Raw genomic sequence first — 17814 nt, 5'->3', positions numbered from 1 at the left:
TTTAGTATTACTAAAATTTGATTGCATTTTAATCTTGTTTTTTGTAGTGAAACTAATACATCTTTTTAATTGTGGCTGTCAAATTTTTGTTTTTTAAAATAATGATTGTGCAACAACATTTAAAATTTATTGTGATGACATCGTAAAGCCATGCATTTGGCATGTTTGCTTAGCTGTCAGTTTTTCTCCATATTCACAATTTCTTGAAATCCCACCTTGTTTAGAAATAACTTTTTTTGCTCTGAATTTCTTGTAAAACAAACATGACATCATTCTGTCACCCTGCTGTTGCCAAATGCACACACAAAATATATAGTCAATCCCATTACAAAACAGTTCCTTACCTTGACCAAGTATCAAGTTTTAATAGCAAATATGACATTCTAAATATAAAAATCAAAGGTTTTCCAATAAGGCATGTGTTTTAATAATTTTACTGCATAAAAAAAAAAGACAAGCAACAGAATTGATTGGAATCATTACAATGTTTGCTTTAATTAAGTTAATTTCTAATGAACAAAAAAAAAAAGACGAGAATGTTGTGTCAAATTTCTATCTATTGTGTTTTTATTTTGAGTAATAATTGGATAAATTTTTATAAAAATTGCTAGAATGGCACAATGTTTGTTGTTTTTTGAGAGAGAAAAGAATCTGCAAATCATGAGGGAGACAATGACATAAAATTCTTCACTTAAAATGATTATAGTGACAAGAATTTGAGATAAAAGTTGTGATTTTATAGAAAATTTTACTCTGACAATTTAATATCTGATGAATGTTCTTGGTCAAAAAGTGAAATAGAAATGTTAGTTTTGAGCTCAGATTTCTTTGTTTCAATAACCAGCTTTGGTATCTTCAGTACCCAGGAATTCATGTTCTCTGCTGCTGTCTTTTAACCTGTATTATGTATCTCTTATTTCCTGCACCGACAATTTATGCAATGTTGCCATTGATGTTATAACAGACTTTGAGTCCTAATGTATCAAAAAATTGTTGTCTTCTACTCTTTTTTCTTTCTTTCCAACTCTTTCCGACCTTTGACCTACTTCTATTCTCTATTTGCTGTGGTTCTGTCTCACACGCGACCTTAGGTCAACGTTACTTAGATCAAGGTACGTCTTTTCATACTTTCCAGCTTCTATTTTCATGTCTTTTACCTTATGTTACTATTTTTATGTTTTTATGTTTGTAAAATTATATATATTTTTTTTATGTTTTGACCATTTTTTGTGGTAAATGTAGACATAATTTAAGGTGCTTTTTTTGTCTGATTTGTAGTCTTTTTTTGATTTTTTTTTATAAATGGTTATCTTTCAAATAAATGAAATATTTATTTAGTACAGAATTGACATTTCAGTGATGAGTATAAGATTTAAAGGTATACAAAATTTTCAATTCTCACTCAATTTTGAGGAAAAAAACAGGATTTGGCTTCAGAGAAAATACGGCAAAACACTTAATTCGACCAAATTAATGTATTTCACTTTGTGTTCTCTGTCAGTATTTTCAACACATTTATATGAATAATGGAACTGTTGTGTCCAAATTACTGTATCACCCATCCGCATGGTTTTGGTGCATGACATTATATACAATGTATTCATCATATCACAGCATGCATTGTATCGTAAATATGAAGGGGATAGAAATGACAAATTTATCATCCTCGCCGGTAGAGTTACAACCATGCATTCTTAATATCTGTGAGTTTTTCCTTTGATAGCAGCTGGTTATGTTTTATTTTTTGCTTCTATGTTTATAGTATAACATTTTTTGATTCATTTATTTACATTTTTGAAATGTGATATTTAGACTTAAGTAAATCCAGTGGCAATGTCGTTGTCAAGTTACAGCAGCTGAAACTATTAATCACCGACCGCAATATTTCTAAAACTGTAATGAAGTACTGTATACCTCAGTTTACTTTAAAAATATTCCAACTTGTGTGTTAACATGATATGAGATTGATATTAATATGAAAAACTCTCTGGGTAATAAGATGTTGACAACAGACGAGAATCCTTATTTAAGTTTGCCAATCAGACCTCATTCTGTAAGAGCCTCTTAGAGGGTGACAGTTGCAATCCTAATTGGCATACTAGGTTCTGTGATATTGTTTGGCATATTTAAGAAAAACAAAAACTCATATCCTTGCAGTGAAAAGGTGGCTATGAAAACCTTACGGTGCACACTTTCCTCACTTTCGTACCACCCTTTCCCCACCCCTTACGCTATCCCACTTCATCCCTCAATCTCAAATGAACAAAACCTATCTGAGAAATGAAGCATGGCCAGTTGTTTCACTGAACATGCAAGGTTTTTTGTATGGCATCCACTGAAAGAAACTCATTTTAATTTTTTAAGAGCAAACTAGAAAAACCGTTTTAAGTTCACGACCTTTGACATGTCACAGCTTTTCCTGGTATCGATCCCCGGCAGTCGTGGGAAGTTAATAACTCTAAGAGACATGTAGCAGCAGTATCCACATTGCTTTTGTTTCTAAATAATGACTTTTTACCCGGGATCTTGGACTTTGATTGTCACCTCTGTTGCACCCATGGGCATTTTTAAGCCTCCTCGTGAATAATTGTACCCGTTCATCATCTGTCTTGATTAACACTCCGTACAATTAGTAGTCCCTCCATTTCATGTTTTTGTGAGGGGGGGTGGGGGGTAAAGATGTAGAACATCCCTTATCTCTCAGGTTATTTGTTTCCAGTTTGAGTCATTAGGAAATGATCCCTGATACTGATACTGTAAGTGTAAGAGCTAACAAGTTCCTATAAACATGTGAGGTCACATGACCACAAGCTGTTAGAGGGAGGGGTTTGTGAACCACCTTTGCAGATGGTAGCATTCTATTTTATAAAGCATTGTCGAAGGCTTTGGTTGAAGGCCTAGTGTAAGTAAAGACCCTAAAGAGTGAGATTGAATGTAGTCTGCTCCAGAATTCCTTGCTTGGACCAGAAAAGTATAATTATCTATTTTTGCAGTAAGAAATATGCAATAATATCTTTTGGAATTTTTCGCTGCTCATCTTTAAAACGAGACGCAATGATGTCGCATTAGTTGCTCAGGGAATTACATTACTGAATTGATTTACAGAAAGTCTTGGTCGAAGAAAAAAAAATGCAAATGCAAATTTTACCTTTTTTGGCAGACGCAGACATGATTTCACAGTGTTGAAAAATGCGAGACATGTATTGAATTTAATTTACATCAGTCCCCAAGGGAGTGTGTCATTGTTGACAAGGGGAAAATGGAGAATGCTGATTTTGCCATCTGGCTATAATTTTTCATATTTTTGTGATCGTACTTGTGAAGGTATCTCACGTCTTCTGCATGTTACTTATGATGTGTTCATATCATGTCAAAATATCTAACAATTCACACAAGTTGGACTTTTTGTTATTTACGAGAGCTTGTTACGCGCCATTAGGTATGGTCTGTTTGGTTTTGATAGCCACAAGTTAAAATAAAAGAAGATATTTTCCACTGCCAACAAATCATTCAAAACTGCAATTTATGAAGAAAAAAAAAAAACTTCAAAATTTTTATAAGTGATACAGACTGTAGGTAGTAAATTGTTGTATTTTTAAGTAATACATAAATTATGGCAAAGAGACAAGGTGATGGATAGGAAGGATACAAGTCTTTAGGCTGTAGGAAGGGGATTGTCTTCTCACATCGGCATTTTAATTTAACAACTGGCAGGAAGAAACAAAACGAGGCAGGAAAAGCAAAATGAAGTTTAGAAAAGAACAACATGGGAGGGGGGGGGGAAGGAAAAAAAAAAACAGAAAAAAAGTGAATCATTTTTGGTGCAACATAAAATGTTCATTCCTTATAGATCTTATCGATAATTTAACATTTGAAAACAGTTGCAAATTCATTCAGAATTTTGTTTTTGTGACATGTTTGGGCTCAGTTGTCAATGTTTGTCTGTGTTTTAGAATGTCATGAAAAATGCAACATATTTGTACAAATATGATCCTGTGTGAATTAGTGGGTTCAATATCATAAGTGAAGAACCAAAATCATTTTCAATTGAATTGCCGTGATGACATCATTCACCACGCTGCCAGGTGCATTAATATCACAAAATTACTGCAAAATGCAGAAAATGTTCGGCATTATTACGAATCGATCAACATCAGGATCACCACGGACCAATCAAGTACTAGCTTTAATACTTAAAACAACATACCACTACCTAAAACCAAAACGAAATGATGACCCGATTTAAGGCAGTGTCCTCCAATCGGGAAGTGAAATTGAGTTGATCCTTATGCAGTATGTGTAACCCCCCCGCCTGCCCGCCCGTGTGAATTCTACGACAGAAAGTTGTCAACGATTCGTTCACACAAGCAAAGTTTTGCTTTAACTCCAGCTTTCATTTGCCAATGCCTTGCCAATGCCTTTGTATTACCGTGGTAACCTCCATGTTTAGGTCATCGTCAATAGCTACCGTCTGCCGACATATAATATGACGGAGAGAGCCTTAAACTCAAGGCCATAGGCTTCTTATTTTTTCTCTTCTTCTCTTCTCTTCTGTTTAATCATCTATTACCCCAAATTCGGGGATAAAAGTACAAGAAGATTCAATTCGGTTCGGGCACCTCTCATTTTGAAGTATTACACCCTCGGATCCGGAGTATTAATTTCATCTTGGTCGTCGTCGACGACGTCATCGTCTCCCCCCTGCCCCCCCCCCCCGCACCGTCGTGTCATATCAAAGCTGCATCACTACTGGTTCTGTGCCGTGCGGCTCTTATCTCTCCTTTTGTCGCATTGAGCGGAACGATCGAGAAGGAAATGAGACAGGCCATGTTCAGGAAAATATCAAGAATGGGAGAATAGTAATATGGCCCGGGGCTAAGAACAGCGACAAAGCAAGATGTGTACCATCCTTGATTAGTAAGAGTCGAAATACGTCTGCAGTCATCGCATCTCTGAGGAAGACGAATAGAGGGAAAAAAACATGTTTTGAGAGTTCCGTGCAATCCAAAGGATAAAGCCGCATCGTAACGCTTTGCAAGGTTTTGGGTACCTATGCAAGACAAAGGGCATTAATCTAGTATTGAAAATGTCATTTAAAACAGGTGGCGAGAGTTGCCGTCTGAAAACTTCCCACAATTTTGAGAGCAGCGCAGTTCTCTGGCAAGAATTGTGACTAGATCAGTTTGATTTGAATCACTAAAAAGTTTGACAGAAAAAACAGTGAAAATTTTCCTCTTTGCATATATGTTTTAATTTGAATGTAAAACACGTGTCTGGGCAAGAAAGTATTCTGTAATTACTTGACTACTTAGAAAAATGTCTCTTGAGTTTGATCCATTGTAAAATCTAGTTTGAGCAACATCCAGCTATGAGTGGCATAGTCTAATTTGCATATAGGAGTCAAGGCACGGTTGTTACAGTTGTCATTCCAAGCAGCCTATTTACCAGCTAATTGCAACTTCTTTAATATGACATTAGTAGAAATCTTACACAGAAAATTGACACTTGTAACCCATGACTTAACACTTAGTATTAGAAAGTACTGCCATTTAGTGGGTCTAGTGATGAGTGGGCAAAAGTGTTTAAACAAAACTAGCTTCTTATAAATCATTAATTCCAAGAAATTGCATCATATATGAGCCAAACTTGACGGGATTTGCTCAGTGCATATATAATCTGCTCTTTGTTCGTAAGATGATTTATTTCCAGAGGAACTGAATCATTGAAAAGAAACTGCCAAACTTGTCTAGCTTGACGAAAAGACCTCGGAGAAAAATATTGTACCTCTCAAAATTATGTCGTTAAATTGCTACGTGGATTCTGTTTTCTTTTCACATGTCACAAAGACAGAAAACCAATCCAATGTGTGATTTTTAAAATGATCTTGAAGGCTTGCAGATACCATCTACAATTTGCCAGCAATCAGAAAACCTGCAAGCTGAATTCAGTGTTATGTGTTCTTCCTACATAAAGAGGGCGGGTTGGGGGGGGGGGGGGATGAAATTACTTAAAGGAAAAAGGATTGGAGACATGCACATCAGCACAATATTTGTTCAAGGAATAAGGAGATAACATATAAATGAGAATATTTCTGTTCATAAATGAGTTTCTGTTAAATGCAATGGTTTGGCTAATTTCACATGTTATAATGTTACAAATGGACAAGAACAAAAAGATGTAATCTACTTGGTTAATGCACATCTTTGAGGATTTATGAATTGCAACACTGGTGTTAATTACTATGTTATGGGTATGAAAGCACAATGCTGTGTGAATATGTTACAGCGGTCACATCTGAAGCAATGAGGCTTAGCAATCGGGAGGTTTCGGGTTCGATACCTCGACGGGTCATAGTAAGGTGGATTTCTTATCCGTAGAGCAATCTACAGTTTTCTCATCTGAAATGACTTTCTAAATTGAAAAGATTCCAAATTTGAATTAAAATGTTGAATTGGAAGCTACCCAATGTATAATTTGTAATCCATATGCCCTTTCTCCCACATTAGTGGTTGCTTAAGCGTGGTAAAAATAACTGCTGATTGTTATTATAATTATGTTACGGGTGAACTGTATATGAAGCAGAACAAAGAAAAGCTCTGTACATCAAACCTAGACCATTCTTTAGAAGTAGAGATGTCAAGATGAACATTGTCATTTATTAAATGCCCAACTGGTTGTATTGATTACCCTATCAATCAGTATAATGCTCATCAATATCTGAGATTCAAATATTGCTTGTGTTACTATAGCAACCAGGCTAAACTGGTTTTTACTGTTTATAGGAAAACCCTGCACTCTCATTAGGTTTTGGAAAGACAAAATTCAGCAAAGAAAACAAAGGATGTCAAACACATTTAATGATTGAACAGAGACTTTCCCCCTGAAATTGACGTAATTTCAAGATTCAATTCATTCTTCTCAAAAACTGCATAATTTTAATGGAATGATAAATCGGGAGATCTTAACCATCTGATGTGCATGAAAATAGGTTGAACGAGTTACGATTTGTTTGCACAGAGTCCACACGGTTGATGATACAGAGAAATCAATGTTGTTAAAAAATCATAATTTGGGAGGGGGAAAAAATCTTTGTTATAAGTTTGTCGATTAGGAGTTATATGCTGTTCTTGTGTTTTACAATTGTTGATTTATGACCCAAAAAAATGCTACATGATTTAGGAGTTGACTTTTATCTTTGTACGTTTTTAGACATATTTAATTTAGAGAGCATGAAGTACTCTTTTTTATTGCTTTTGTATACTATGCTATAAGAAACTATGGTAACATAATAAATAGATATTAATACGTTGAAGCAGAAGGAAATATCCTGGGAGTTTTAATTAATCTCACTGGTTTTTATAAACCAGCCAGTTATTAAGTACAGTCTATATTTTCCAGCCGTGGTCGTTTTGGTTTCAAGTTTAAATCTAAATCAGGGTTGTCCAACCTTTTGCAGAGGAGGGCCACATGGAATTATTATGATGAAGGAGGGGGCCGCATGAACCCTACGCTCGATTTTTTGCCCGAAGCCCAAGGCAACAAAATGTGAGCACTGCGCGCGGAGCGCACTGTTTAATTTTCCTTCCTGATAAAACATGAATGAAGTCCAGCCCCCCCCCCTCCGCTGAGAGAGTGTCACACAAACTAATGTGTATGCAGTTTTGTGGACCCAGAAGGTTAGAATGATTGATTATATAGCTTCAAATTTTTATCAATAAATCTGCTCACTAAAATTTCGCACCGTAGAGCATCTCTGGCGGGCCGGACGCAACCCTGCACAGGCCGGACTGTGGCCCGTGGGCCATAGGTTGGACAACCCTGATCTAAATGGACTATGTCGTGACTCCAAAAGATGTCCATATATATGAATTATTCATTTGTTATGACATACTGCAGCACAACGCTGTACAAAATGGCAAAGATGCATGGCAGCTTTCATGTAGGTTCAAGTACTTACTTTTACATTTTTGTTATTTTATTGTCAACAAAATTCAAAAAGTATTGTTATATTCCTTTATTGTAATAATAATAAAAATTAATGACACTTATATAGCCAGCCCCAAATCAGTAGACAAAAGTCACTGCTCAAGGCGCTTTACAAAGAAATCAGATTAATTTACAAAAGAATAAGTGAAAAGATGGGTCTTAAGTAGACTTTCGAATGTAGAAAGTTTAGAGCATGTTCAAATGTGATCTGGTAACTTAATATTACAGAGATAAGAGCCAGAGTATTTGAAGCTACTGTAACCATTTAGTTTCAAGATTTGTTGGTAGGATGAAGAGAGATTTAGTTTTAATTGATCTTTGTTTTAGTTTTGACAGTTTTATTATGATACAATTTGATGCTGTCTGCATAAGGACATAACATATTAATTTATTAAACTTCCTGGGATGCGCTTTATATCATACTCATCGTAATACTTGACATATCATACACGACATTCATCGCAAATCATTATTAGTTAATGAGAATGTGTAAAAGTAAGTTGGCCTGACCTTTTCGATCCTAGCAGGATCTTCTTCAAAGGCTAAATGACAAGTAACAGTAACAGAAGGGACAAAAACACGCACAGAATACAGACAGGTTAATGAGCATGGTGAAAAATGATAAAAATGAAATGAAAACTGAAACACAAGAATACAAATACAAGTACAAATACAGAGAAGATAAGGAGGATCACCCGAAGGGATACAGTAACAGAGCAGCTGAAATCAAAATAAAATAAAACTGTTAGCAAACTGCTTATCCACCAGAGAGCCTGTGTAAGAGAATGTGTAAAAGTAAGTTGGCCTGACAATTCGATCCTAGCAGGATCTTCTTCAAAGGCTGAATGACAAGTAACAGTAACAGAAGGGACAAATACAAGCAAGGAATTCAGACAGGTTAATGAGCAGGTTAATGAGCAGACTAATGAGCAGGTTAATGAGAAACATAACTGTTCCTATTACCCAGACATTTCAGACCATGAGGATTTGTATCGATTGATTGTATCCATCAATCGATAATGTTATAAGCCTGTCCCGATCGGTGAAGTGGTTCACAGAATTAACAGAGCAAGTGATTACATTTTGATTCGCATTTCTACTCCTGGGAATGCAACTAAAGAACCCCAAAAGCCTAGTCAGGCAGAAGTGAATCGATATACCCCTCATCGACCTAACCACCTTCCGAAACTCTTAGGTATCGAATGAATGAATCATGAGTGGTTTACTTCCTCATGCGAAATGTCTCATCGCTAGCAAGTAATTTATAGTTTCTAATATGTGCTGCCTCACATCTTACGTTGATGTCCTGGTATAAAAAATCATCTTTTAAACTCATGAGGGATATTTTGAATGATGGTTTGAAATGTTTACTTCCCCCTCTCACACACCTTCAAATAAACCTGAAATGTTTTTATTTAAGAGAAGACTTTTTTTTTCTTCAGAAAGCTATGTCGTTAAGAGGTCATTAACTGTCTCTTAGGCAGATCTTTTTAAAATTTGCTTTTTACTTTGCATTCGGGTGACCTTTTGGTCAAGACGTCCTGTCTTGACCTGCATTTCCTGCGCAGGTGTTGCAGGCAAGCCGAGCGTAGGTCGACGTGGAATTTTTTTTGAAGAACGAAAGAAAAAACACTCGCAGCTAACGCAACTCACTTTTGCTTACAGAGTCCATATTTAAAAGCCTGCCAACTTTCTTACTTTTAAGAGAAGCTTCGCTCAGATGAGCAATTATTTTTAATATCCTAGGGAAATCAAACAGTGAGTTTTGCCTGTGGTGTAAAGAGACGAATATTGAATGGATCGTAATAAATTTATTCGGGAAGTCAAGTCTTACGTTCAATGTTTCCAATAGAATAATCTCAATTTTGTATGATTCCTTTTCGATAGTTTATAAAAAATGAGGACAATAATAACAAAAGGAATCAAAAAGAAATGTAAACGGAAATATTGCAAAAGTGCAAATCACAGGAAATTTTTTCATCTGGCTGAAAAGAAAAAGTGGAGGAAAAAAAAAAAAAAAAAATGGTAAGGACACAACTAAGATGTAATTTGTAGATTTTGGAATTGAACTATGCAACATTGTCTGTGCTTCTTGGTTCTGATGCTATAAATAGAACATTTGTAATATTAAAGGCATCTCATTCGTTGGTGGTTGGCTCTGTTTGACCGACAATGGTCACTTCCAGCAAAGAGTATATAGGCCAAAGAACTGAAAAGTAAAATTCTAGTAACTGGAAATAACTACTTACCAGAAGTCTCTATGTGCAGTAGCCATTGGTAGGCACAAAAAGATGTTTTTTATTAGAAATTACAATCTGAAGAAATCATTAAATGGTCTGGGTCGCTTTCATCTGTAAAGTAATGAATGAACTTTCTGTTTATTGATGTAAACATACAGCTCACCTTCAAGCTGTGTTTATCAATGGAGGGACAAACAGGTAAACATTTGAATTATTCCGGGCCTTTTCTACAAATTTGAGAATAATGTCCAGGGGACATCTGTAATGATCCGTGGAGGATACATAAATCCAAGAGATTCCAAGTGACATTTTGTAATACGGTGTACCCAGAAAGTAATTCGGAGGGCCCATCTGGTATGAACCTTACTAGCCAGCTACCTCATTAGAATTGACTGTCATCCAGTCGTCTGGTAATATTACATTGTTTGCTCGGGACGAAACAAAGTTGTTAAATATTACCTAGGTCAAAATACAGCTGTAAGGTACAATACAATTCTCTCAGTCCCCTAGACGCCCCCTCCTGGTAGGTTGGTGACCTTTATCCTCTCGGGGTGCCAAAACCCTGACCAGTTTCTCCAGCGAGTCACTCCCATTATAAGTTATAGAGAATGGTTTAATAGTAGAAACCATTTCACTGCCTCTAGGTACTGTGGTGTTCTATTGATTTTAAAGGCTGGTCGGAAGGGAAATGTAAAGGCATCAAGGCAATACTGCAACTTACCTGATGGTCATACATCAAATTTATACTTCTTGAAAGATGAGCCTCATGCCATGTTAGAATGAAAAAGGGGGGGGGGAGAATAATAATTAGGGGAACTATTTTTCTTTCACAGTTTGTGGAATGTTCTGTGACTATATTACAATAGTATGTGACAATTTGCATTGGTTATATTCTGTAACCAAATGTGGGCAAAATGCTGATATTGGGATCATGGTTGCTGAGGGAAGGGGGAACTCAGTATGTACAGTAGCCTTTTTTTCTTATCTTTTATCATTTTTTCCCCCCAAATCATTTTTCTGCACGGCACAAAACTATTTACATTCAATATGTCAGAAAACATCATCTATATAAATATTATAATTTATTTTCTAAATGAAATATGTCACTTTCTATAGAATATCTAATTCCTTAAAGTCATTTTCAACATTTAGAACTTTCAATATGAAAATATTCAAGAATTTGTCAAATTTTTACAATATTACAGTGCAAAAAGAGAAACAGGTAATTAAGTTTAAAAACTGCTTTTCCAATAGAGTTTGAGATATTGTCATCCCAGGGATAAGTTTTAATATCTTGTCGAAGCTGTACATCTCAAACGTCTGTTTAATATTATCAGGTGAAGATGATCATTTGATTTAATAGCCTCTCCTTTTTAATGTTTAAATTGCTTGCATGTGGCCCATTTTTGTCGATCAATTTCATTTCATTTTCAGGCTCTCCCAGATTATATTGTTATATTGCTCAATAAACTGATAAAAATTACGTTTTGGTTGATAATGTCATTCGGTAGTCTCTCTGATTAAAGTAATTAGTTTTGAAAGCAAAACAATATCATACGTTTTTCAGTTTACGGGGGGATTCCAGTATATTTCATGAAATGATGGATTCATAACCCCCCTTTGGGTTGAATGGAAAGAGCCAAGATTGGGTTGTATTAGTGTGGAAGAGGGGGGGGGGGTGGGGCGGGTGAATGTGAAGGATATTGGAGCAAGGTCTTGTGGATCCTGTAGTGTAATTCAAGGCGGAGAACTAATCTGTTAATTTTTCTGTTTTTCATGCATGTTGATTAGCCATTTATTGTTATATATGTCGTCTTATGTTGTGTGTATGTTTGTCATTTGTAGAATGTTAAATTCTCGTGTACATTCCCAGTCGCTCAGTTGTCTTTCAAGAGAATTAGTGGAATTATAGCATCCTTCACAAGGAAAAGTAATTGTTTTGAGGATGGCAATAAATTGGTTTGTCCATGGATGACCATTATTTGACTTTTCTAGCATATTTCTAGCATATTTATATTAAGCATGGATAAATTGCATGTGCACACCAGATTTGTAGTATTTTATTATCTGGAGTGTAAGTTTGATCAAAAGGGGGAACCCCTTTTATATTGCTGTATCAACCTTTAATACACAATGAACTTCACAATAAACGAGTTTTTCTTTAAATTAAAGTTGATGGTGTGTGGATCTTGTCATGAAATGTTCAAATGCACATGTAAATTTCTATCACATTCTTCAAAAGTTTTCCTGGAAATTTCCCTTCTAATCATTAACCCCACTTTTTTTCCCCTTAGTCGTTTTGCAAAAAGGCCTCAAATTTGCTCTTTTTTTTTTATATATATATCCAAACAAAATCTCTCTTGTGTAATTGATACATCACAGTTTGTAGTTATTCAATTTCCACTTGTTAACTTGAAGTCTTTGATATGTGATAATTTCCTATTTTGCCATGTCATTCCTTCCATCGTAGGTTTCGGCATGCCGCTGTACGATCCATGCTTGGTGGCAAAAAGAAGCATGCATTCCAAAAGAGCTTACAGACCAATGGGACGACCCCACGCCTGGTTGCACTGGTGGAAAAGGTTAAGTCATTGGATGAGAACGAAGTGCCTTTCACAGGTCAGTGAAACATAAATTGTTATTTCACATACAAGAAAAGTCACCAGTCATCGATTGGTATATTGATAAAAACTGGGCTAAAAACTTAACTTCTGGGGAGGTGGGGGGGGTGTCTAGATGTTGTTGTCATTGGCATTTTTAATTCTTAGAAACATTAATAACAATATTGTTTGAATAGCTTGATCATGGTTTTAGCAAGAGTTATGCAGCAGTACTTTAATAAAGTAACACAAATGCTGTCCGATTAGGGGCAGTTTAAACCAAGAAAATATTTATAGTCTTGACCCACTTGGACATGACAACTGAAAACAGACAACAACATTTCTTGGTAAAAAACATTTAGAAATGTTTTTCATGATTCTATAACATTTGATATACTGTTCCTTGGAGGCTTACCTCCCCCCTCCTTTGCTGCATTGGTTTATGTCTCCCATATACTGCCCCCTCCCCCACCCCCACCCCCACCACTTCCAAACCTGCTTCCCTATATTTTATGTAGGAGCATGTCATTTTAATTCCTATATTAGTATTAGCAAGGGAATATTGCAAATGTGTCACTGCTCTAGATAAATCTTCTTTAAAAGTTTTTCTTTGCTTAAAAAGAAACTAGAAAATTATAAAAATATGTATAATCTAGACCAGAAAAGATTAAATGTCTTTTCAAATTAGTTTAAGACCTGTTCATCCTGTATTACTAATGAAAACCATCACAGGTTATTACTCTAATTTTGTAATTCTGTGGCACAGACATAATCAAAGAAATGTGTCACATTGTGGTCCGAGAGAGAAAATGTGAAAAGAATGTAGCATTCCTCTGGGTGAACCATATTGAGCGCTACACAATACCTGTCTAGATCTAGATACACATCTTTCTTGGCAAAATCAGGCCAGTTATGTATCCTTAAATGTTTTCCGAATGTTTCTTGGCGGGAAATAAAAAGGGTTGAGATATATGTCTCAAGAAAGAAGAGCCATGAGCAAACATGACAAAGAACATGGCGGAGCAAGTTTGATCAAGAATGTGAGTAAGTCATCCCCCCCACCCCCTCCCCCTCCCCAGAAAGATTCCCTTCTCCCCCAACCCCCAAACAAAACAATTAAAGAAAAACATTTAACAAAAAACAAAGGAACAGAAAACGAGAGAAGAAAGTAAATTAAATTAAAAAAAATGCAGGAATGTGTTTATGAGGAAATGTATTTTAGTCACGATGAACGCAGATTATTAGTCAACCGTTCAACTGCATCAACTGCATCAAGGTCACATTGATAATCCAGTAATTTATGCAGCCTTTTACAATTCTTAAATTTGTTTGCTGCTCCAAACACTTTTTCCTGAGTGTTTTTAATTTCAGCAACTAATTTATGGTTTCAAAGTTTTTGTGTCAATTTTGAAGGCTGTCACTATAAAATAATATTGTTCCTGTGAAAAACAAAAGCAACCTTTGTACATCCTTGGACTTTGTAGAGCAATTTTGACCATTTTGCATTGCATTACTGGGCAAATCATTTCCTGAATTTTTTTTATCAACTTTCAAGCTAAAATGCTGGTAGGAAAACTAGACATTAGTTTTATATTTTATTATCATTATTTTTTTTTCATGACTATTACATTCCTTTAATTATTTATTTATTTTTTGTGCATTCCCGTTAAACAAAGAAGAAAGATGAACTTACATAGACCAAGGTCATTCACTGCAAAATAACAGTTTCAGAATCTCAAATTTTTCAGTCCGGTCTACGAAGGGTGTCAAATGGGGAACTTGGGGCTCAAGTCAGTAAATTGAAAACATGAATATTTTATCAGCGAGAATTGAAGCATTTTTGATCCTGTGATATTTTTGGGTTCGGTCATGCCTCTATTGCACCTCTGGCATCTAAGGTTAGAAATGTATTTCCAAAACTTGCCCGACAAGTAATTTCAAAACATCGGAGCATTTTTTATAATCCACCTCCCTCTGCAAGTATATGGTCTGCCTGCTCTCATTTAGGTGGATGGATGAGAGATGAGACCCATGAAAGGGTTCTAGGCTATTTCTAGGCTTTTCTTAAGTAAGAAACAAATAAATTGGAAATAGTTTAGTTTTCGAGTTGCCTATATAGAATTTCTTTTCCATTTCTGTGATAAATGCAATTTTTTTTTATTTCTTCACAATTTCTCAAATTTTGAAAAGTGCTGAAAGTTTTCAAAAGTACTTTCTGACTCTTCTAATTATTCGCATAAATTAGGAAGTGTTCGATTAGACAATCGAATGTCTCTGAGAAGACAAAAGGCTTTGAGGGTGCATGGCAATAAAAATTTCATTTTGGAAGTTTGGAGCATAAGTGTCCGCTATTTGACTGTCCAGCTTGTTTGGGGGGTGGGGGTGGGGGAAGGGGGTGATACTGATTAGGTGCAAAACCTTATACAAAATTCTTGGACATTGGCAATCCAATCGAACAAAAGGCAGCCTTTAATGGCTCTGGAATGCACAATTAACATATAAAAGAAAATGGAAGTTGTTTCACTTTTCCCTTTGTCTGCCTACTCCCATCTATAGCTCTTTATTTAATTTAAAACAATCATATACAGTATATATGGTAATTAAGAGCTTAGAGCTGAAAAATAATTGCTATCTATATAGACAAATATCTGAAATTTGACAAAATGTCCCATAAACTTTATCTACATGTTCTCCTCTCCCCATGTTATTTGGTAATTGCAGCTAGCTTGGGTGATGTTTTGCCTTTTTCAATGTCTGCTGATCATATCAGTAAAACGTACAATAACGTTTTCACTAAATCAAAAGGCCAATGGGAGAAGATATTGAGTCGATGAAAAGGGGGTCTTGACGGTACACATGTGCATTAGTTTTGTTTCTATATTGCTGAAACAGACTTAAAACAATACCGCAATATATTAAATCGTGAACACATAATGAGACATTTTGCAAACAAAATCAAAGAAATTTTATTTTGTACAGTGAATCACGACACGAATTACAGATTTTTCTGGCAACAAACAAACAATGCTTAAAGAGTCAGAAGTGTGATTAAACATTGAACTGTGGTTAACAGAAACTAGGGAAGAGGATGTGAGAAGGGGAGGGAGGAGGTGGAGGGGGAGGGGTGCTAAATTAATTGTAGCCCCCTAAGTAGAGTGTATCCATGTAATTTTATCATTTTGTAATTTTATCAGTATCCCCCCCCCCAAAATCCTCATCTTCATAATCCCTGCTATATAGATATTAGATATGATGATACTCGCAAAGTTTGCTTTATTTTCTCTCACTGTTTCGTCTAAAGCTATGACTATCAACAAAGATATTTTCCTTTCTGTCAAAATATGCTTCCCTTGTACCTGTCTTCTCACAACTACTGCATGCTTATTTTTCTATTAAAGATACCAGACTCAGTATGTACAGTGTTATTGTGTTCCATCGAACTATATATAATCAACTTGCCATAAAGCAATACACACATATAGTCCCTGAACTCAATCTGAATGAACGACTATGGACTATAGTCGGCTATTTTGTTAAAATAATAAACCGACAAAGTATGTATTGATCGATTGGTATTAAACCCAAAGGTTACATGTATATATTTGGAACAAAATAAAATCGACATTGCGTGTCATTAAAAAAAAATAGTTTGCATACATCATCCACATGAAAGCCATGCAAAATACTACAGTAGACTTTCTTTTGAGCATGATGTACTCCAAAACAAGATGAAAAAATGAAAGTTAAATGTAAGAATACCTTCAAAGCTAAGAAAAAAACAAAAGAGAGACGAAAGAAAGAAAGAAACTTCACATAATAGAAATCAATACCAAGCAGACAATATCACAGAGACAGGATGAAAACAAATTGATGGCAAACTGTAGGAGGAAGTTTATCATACCTTTCAAAAAAAAAAAAAATGAGAAAAAAAAAAAATTGAGAAAAAAAAAATGAGAAAAAAAAAAGAAAAAATTTTTGTTTTGAATATTGAAGCAAATAATCGATGCCTCTGGTATATGGATTGATGTATTAAGTGCATACAGATACATAATGTTATCGTCATGATCGATTTACTAAAAAAAGAAAGAAAAAAAATTATTAAACAAGGAGAAGAAGAAGAAATTGCTGTCAAGAAAACAGGAAAAAGATGTGATAGAAATTTTGAGTCACATCACTTTGGGCGGCATTTTTTTTCGGTAAAAGATCTTAACGAAAAACATTGAAATCAAATCAATCAACAAGTTGAAAAGAAACCGCTTTGTCATCGTCAAGGATGCTTTTGGATCCAGAACTGGATATCGACGGGTGCTACATCCTAAATATCAATTCACGAAAAACTTGGCAACCTGTTTATGTTGGCCCGGTTACTACTTGAATCGGCACATAGATAAACACATCATATGATGATGACAATAACATGTGGTGTATTGCTAACGTCATAGGATGACTTTGGCCAGAATTTTAGGAACGATTTGTCACAGTCCAAGGACAAGTGAAACAAAAACAAAATACAACTGACTGCTATAGTTAGAGCTCTATTACTTATCTTTAACATACATATTTAACTTTACAATATATGTTAAATCTCTGGAGTGCTCCTTTAAAGGCTATTATAAACTAATGATGTTGATGATAGCTCCTCATTGCAGGCTTTAAATATAACTGTGAATCCAAATTTAAATAAATTATATAATATTAAACCCAACTGAAACACATGTTCTTTTAAACTTCATACGACTGTTGAATATTATCTGACCTTGACCAGTTCTTAATGAGCACTGTTAACACCTTATCTGAGGCCAGAAAAGTTGTGATATTTTGGCGATTAATTTTTTGTTTTCTCTTGAGAGAAACTGACCTATAATGGTCTGTGTATTTAATTATTTAATTATGTAGTCCAGGCAATTTAATTGAAGATCCTCAGATGTTAAAAGGTCATTACTCAAAAATTAAAAAATACATCAAAATATAGCTTGAACTGTTGGCAT

At 35.2% G+C, this 17814-nt stretch overlaps 1 protein-coding gene across 9 annotated transcripts in view; it reads left to right on the top strand.

The window, feature by feature from the left end:
* The window catches only part of LOC139978326 (sodium/calcium exchanger 3-like), a 121296-nt gene that overhangs the window by 52169 nt on the left and 51313 nt on the right, over window positions 1-17814 (top strand). For 8 of the 9 annotated variants that reach the window (XM_071988424.1, XM_071988421.1, XM_071988423.1 and 5 more), the window contains 2 exons: window positions 1092-1112; window positions 12697-12845. In XM_071988424.1, the coding sequence (XP_071844525.1) occupies window positions 1092-1112; window positions 12697-12845 (170 nt within the window). The remainder of the gene's footprint in view (window positions 1-1091; window positions 1113-12696; window positions 12846-17814) is intronic. The other variant, XM_071988427.1, reaches the window with a different exon arrangement.

The sequence above is a fragment of the Apostichopus japonicus genome, chromosome 13, assembly GCF_037975245.1.
Source record: "Apostichopus japonicus isolate 1M-3 chromosome 13, ASM3797524v1, whole genome shotgun sequence".
NCBI lineage: Eukaryota > Metazoa > Echinodermata > Holothuroidea > Aspidochirotida > Stichopodidae > Apostichopus > Apostichopus japonicus.
Note: the sequence above shows the minus strand (reverse complement) of the source record. Positions and strands in the feature narration are given on the sequence as shown.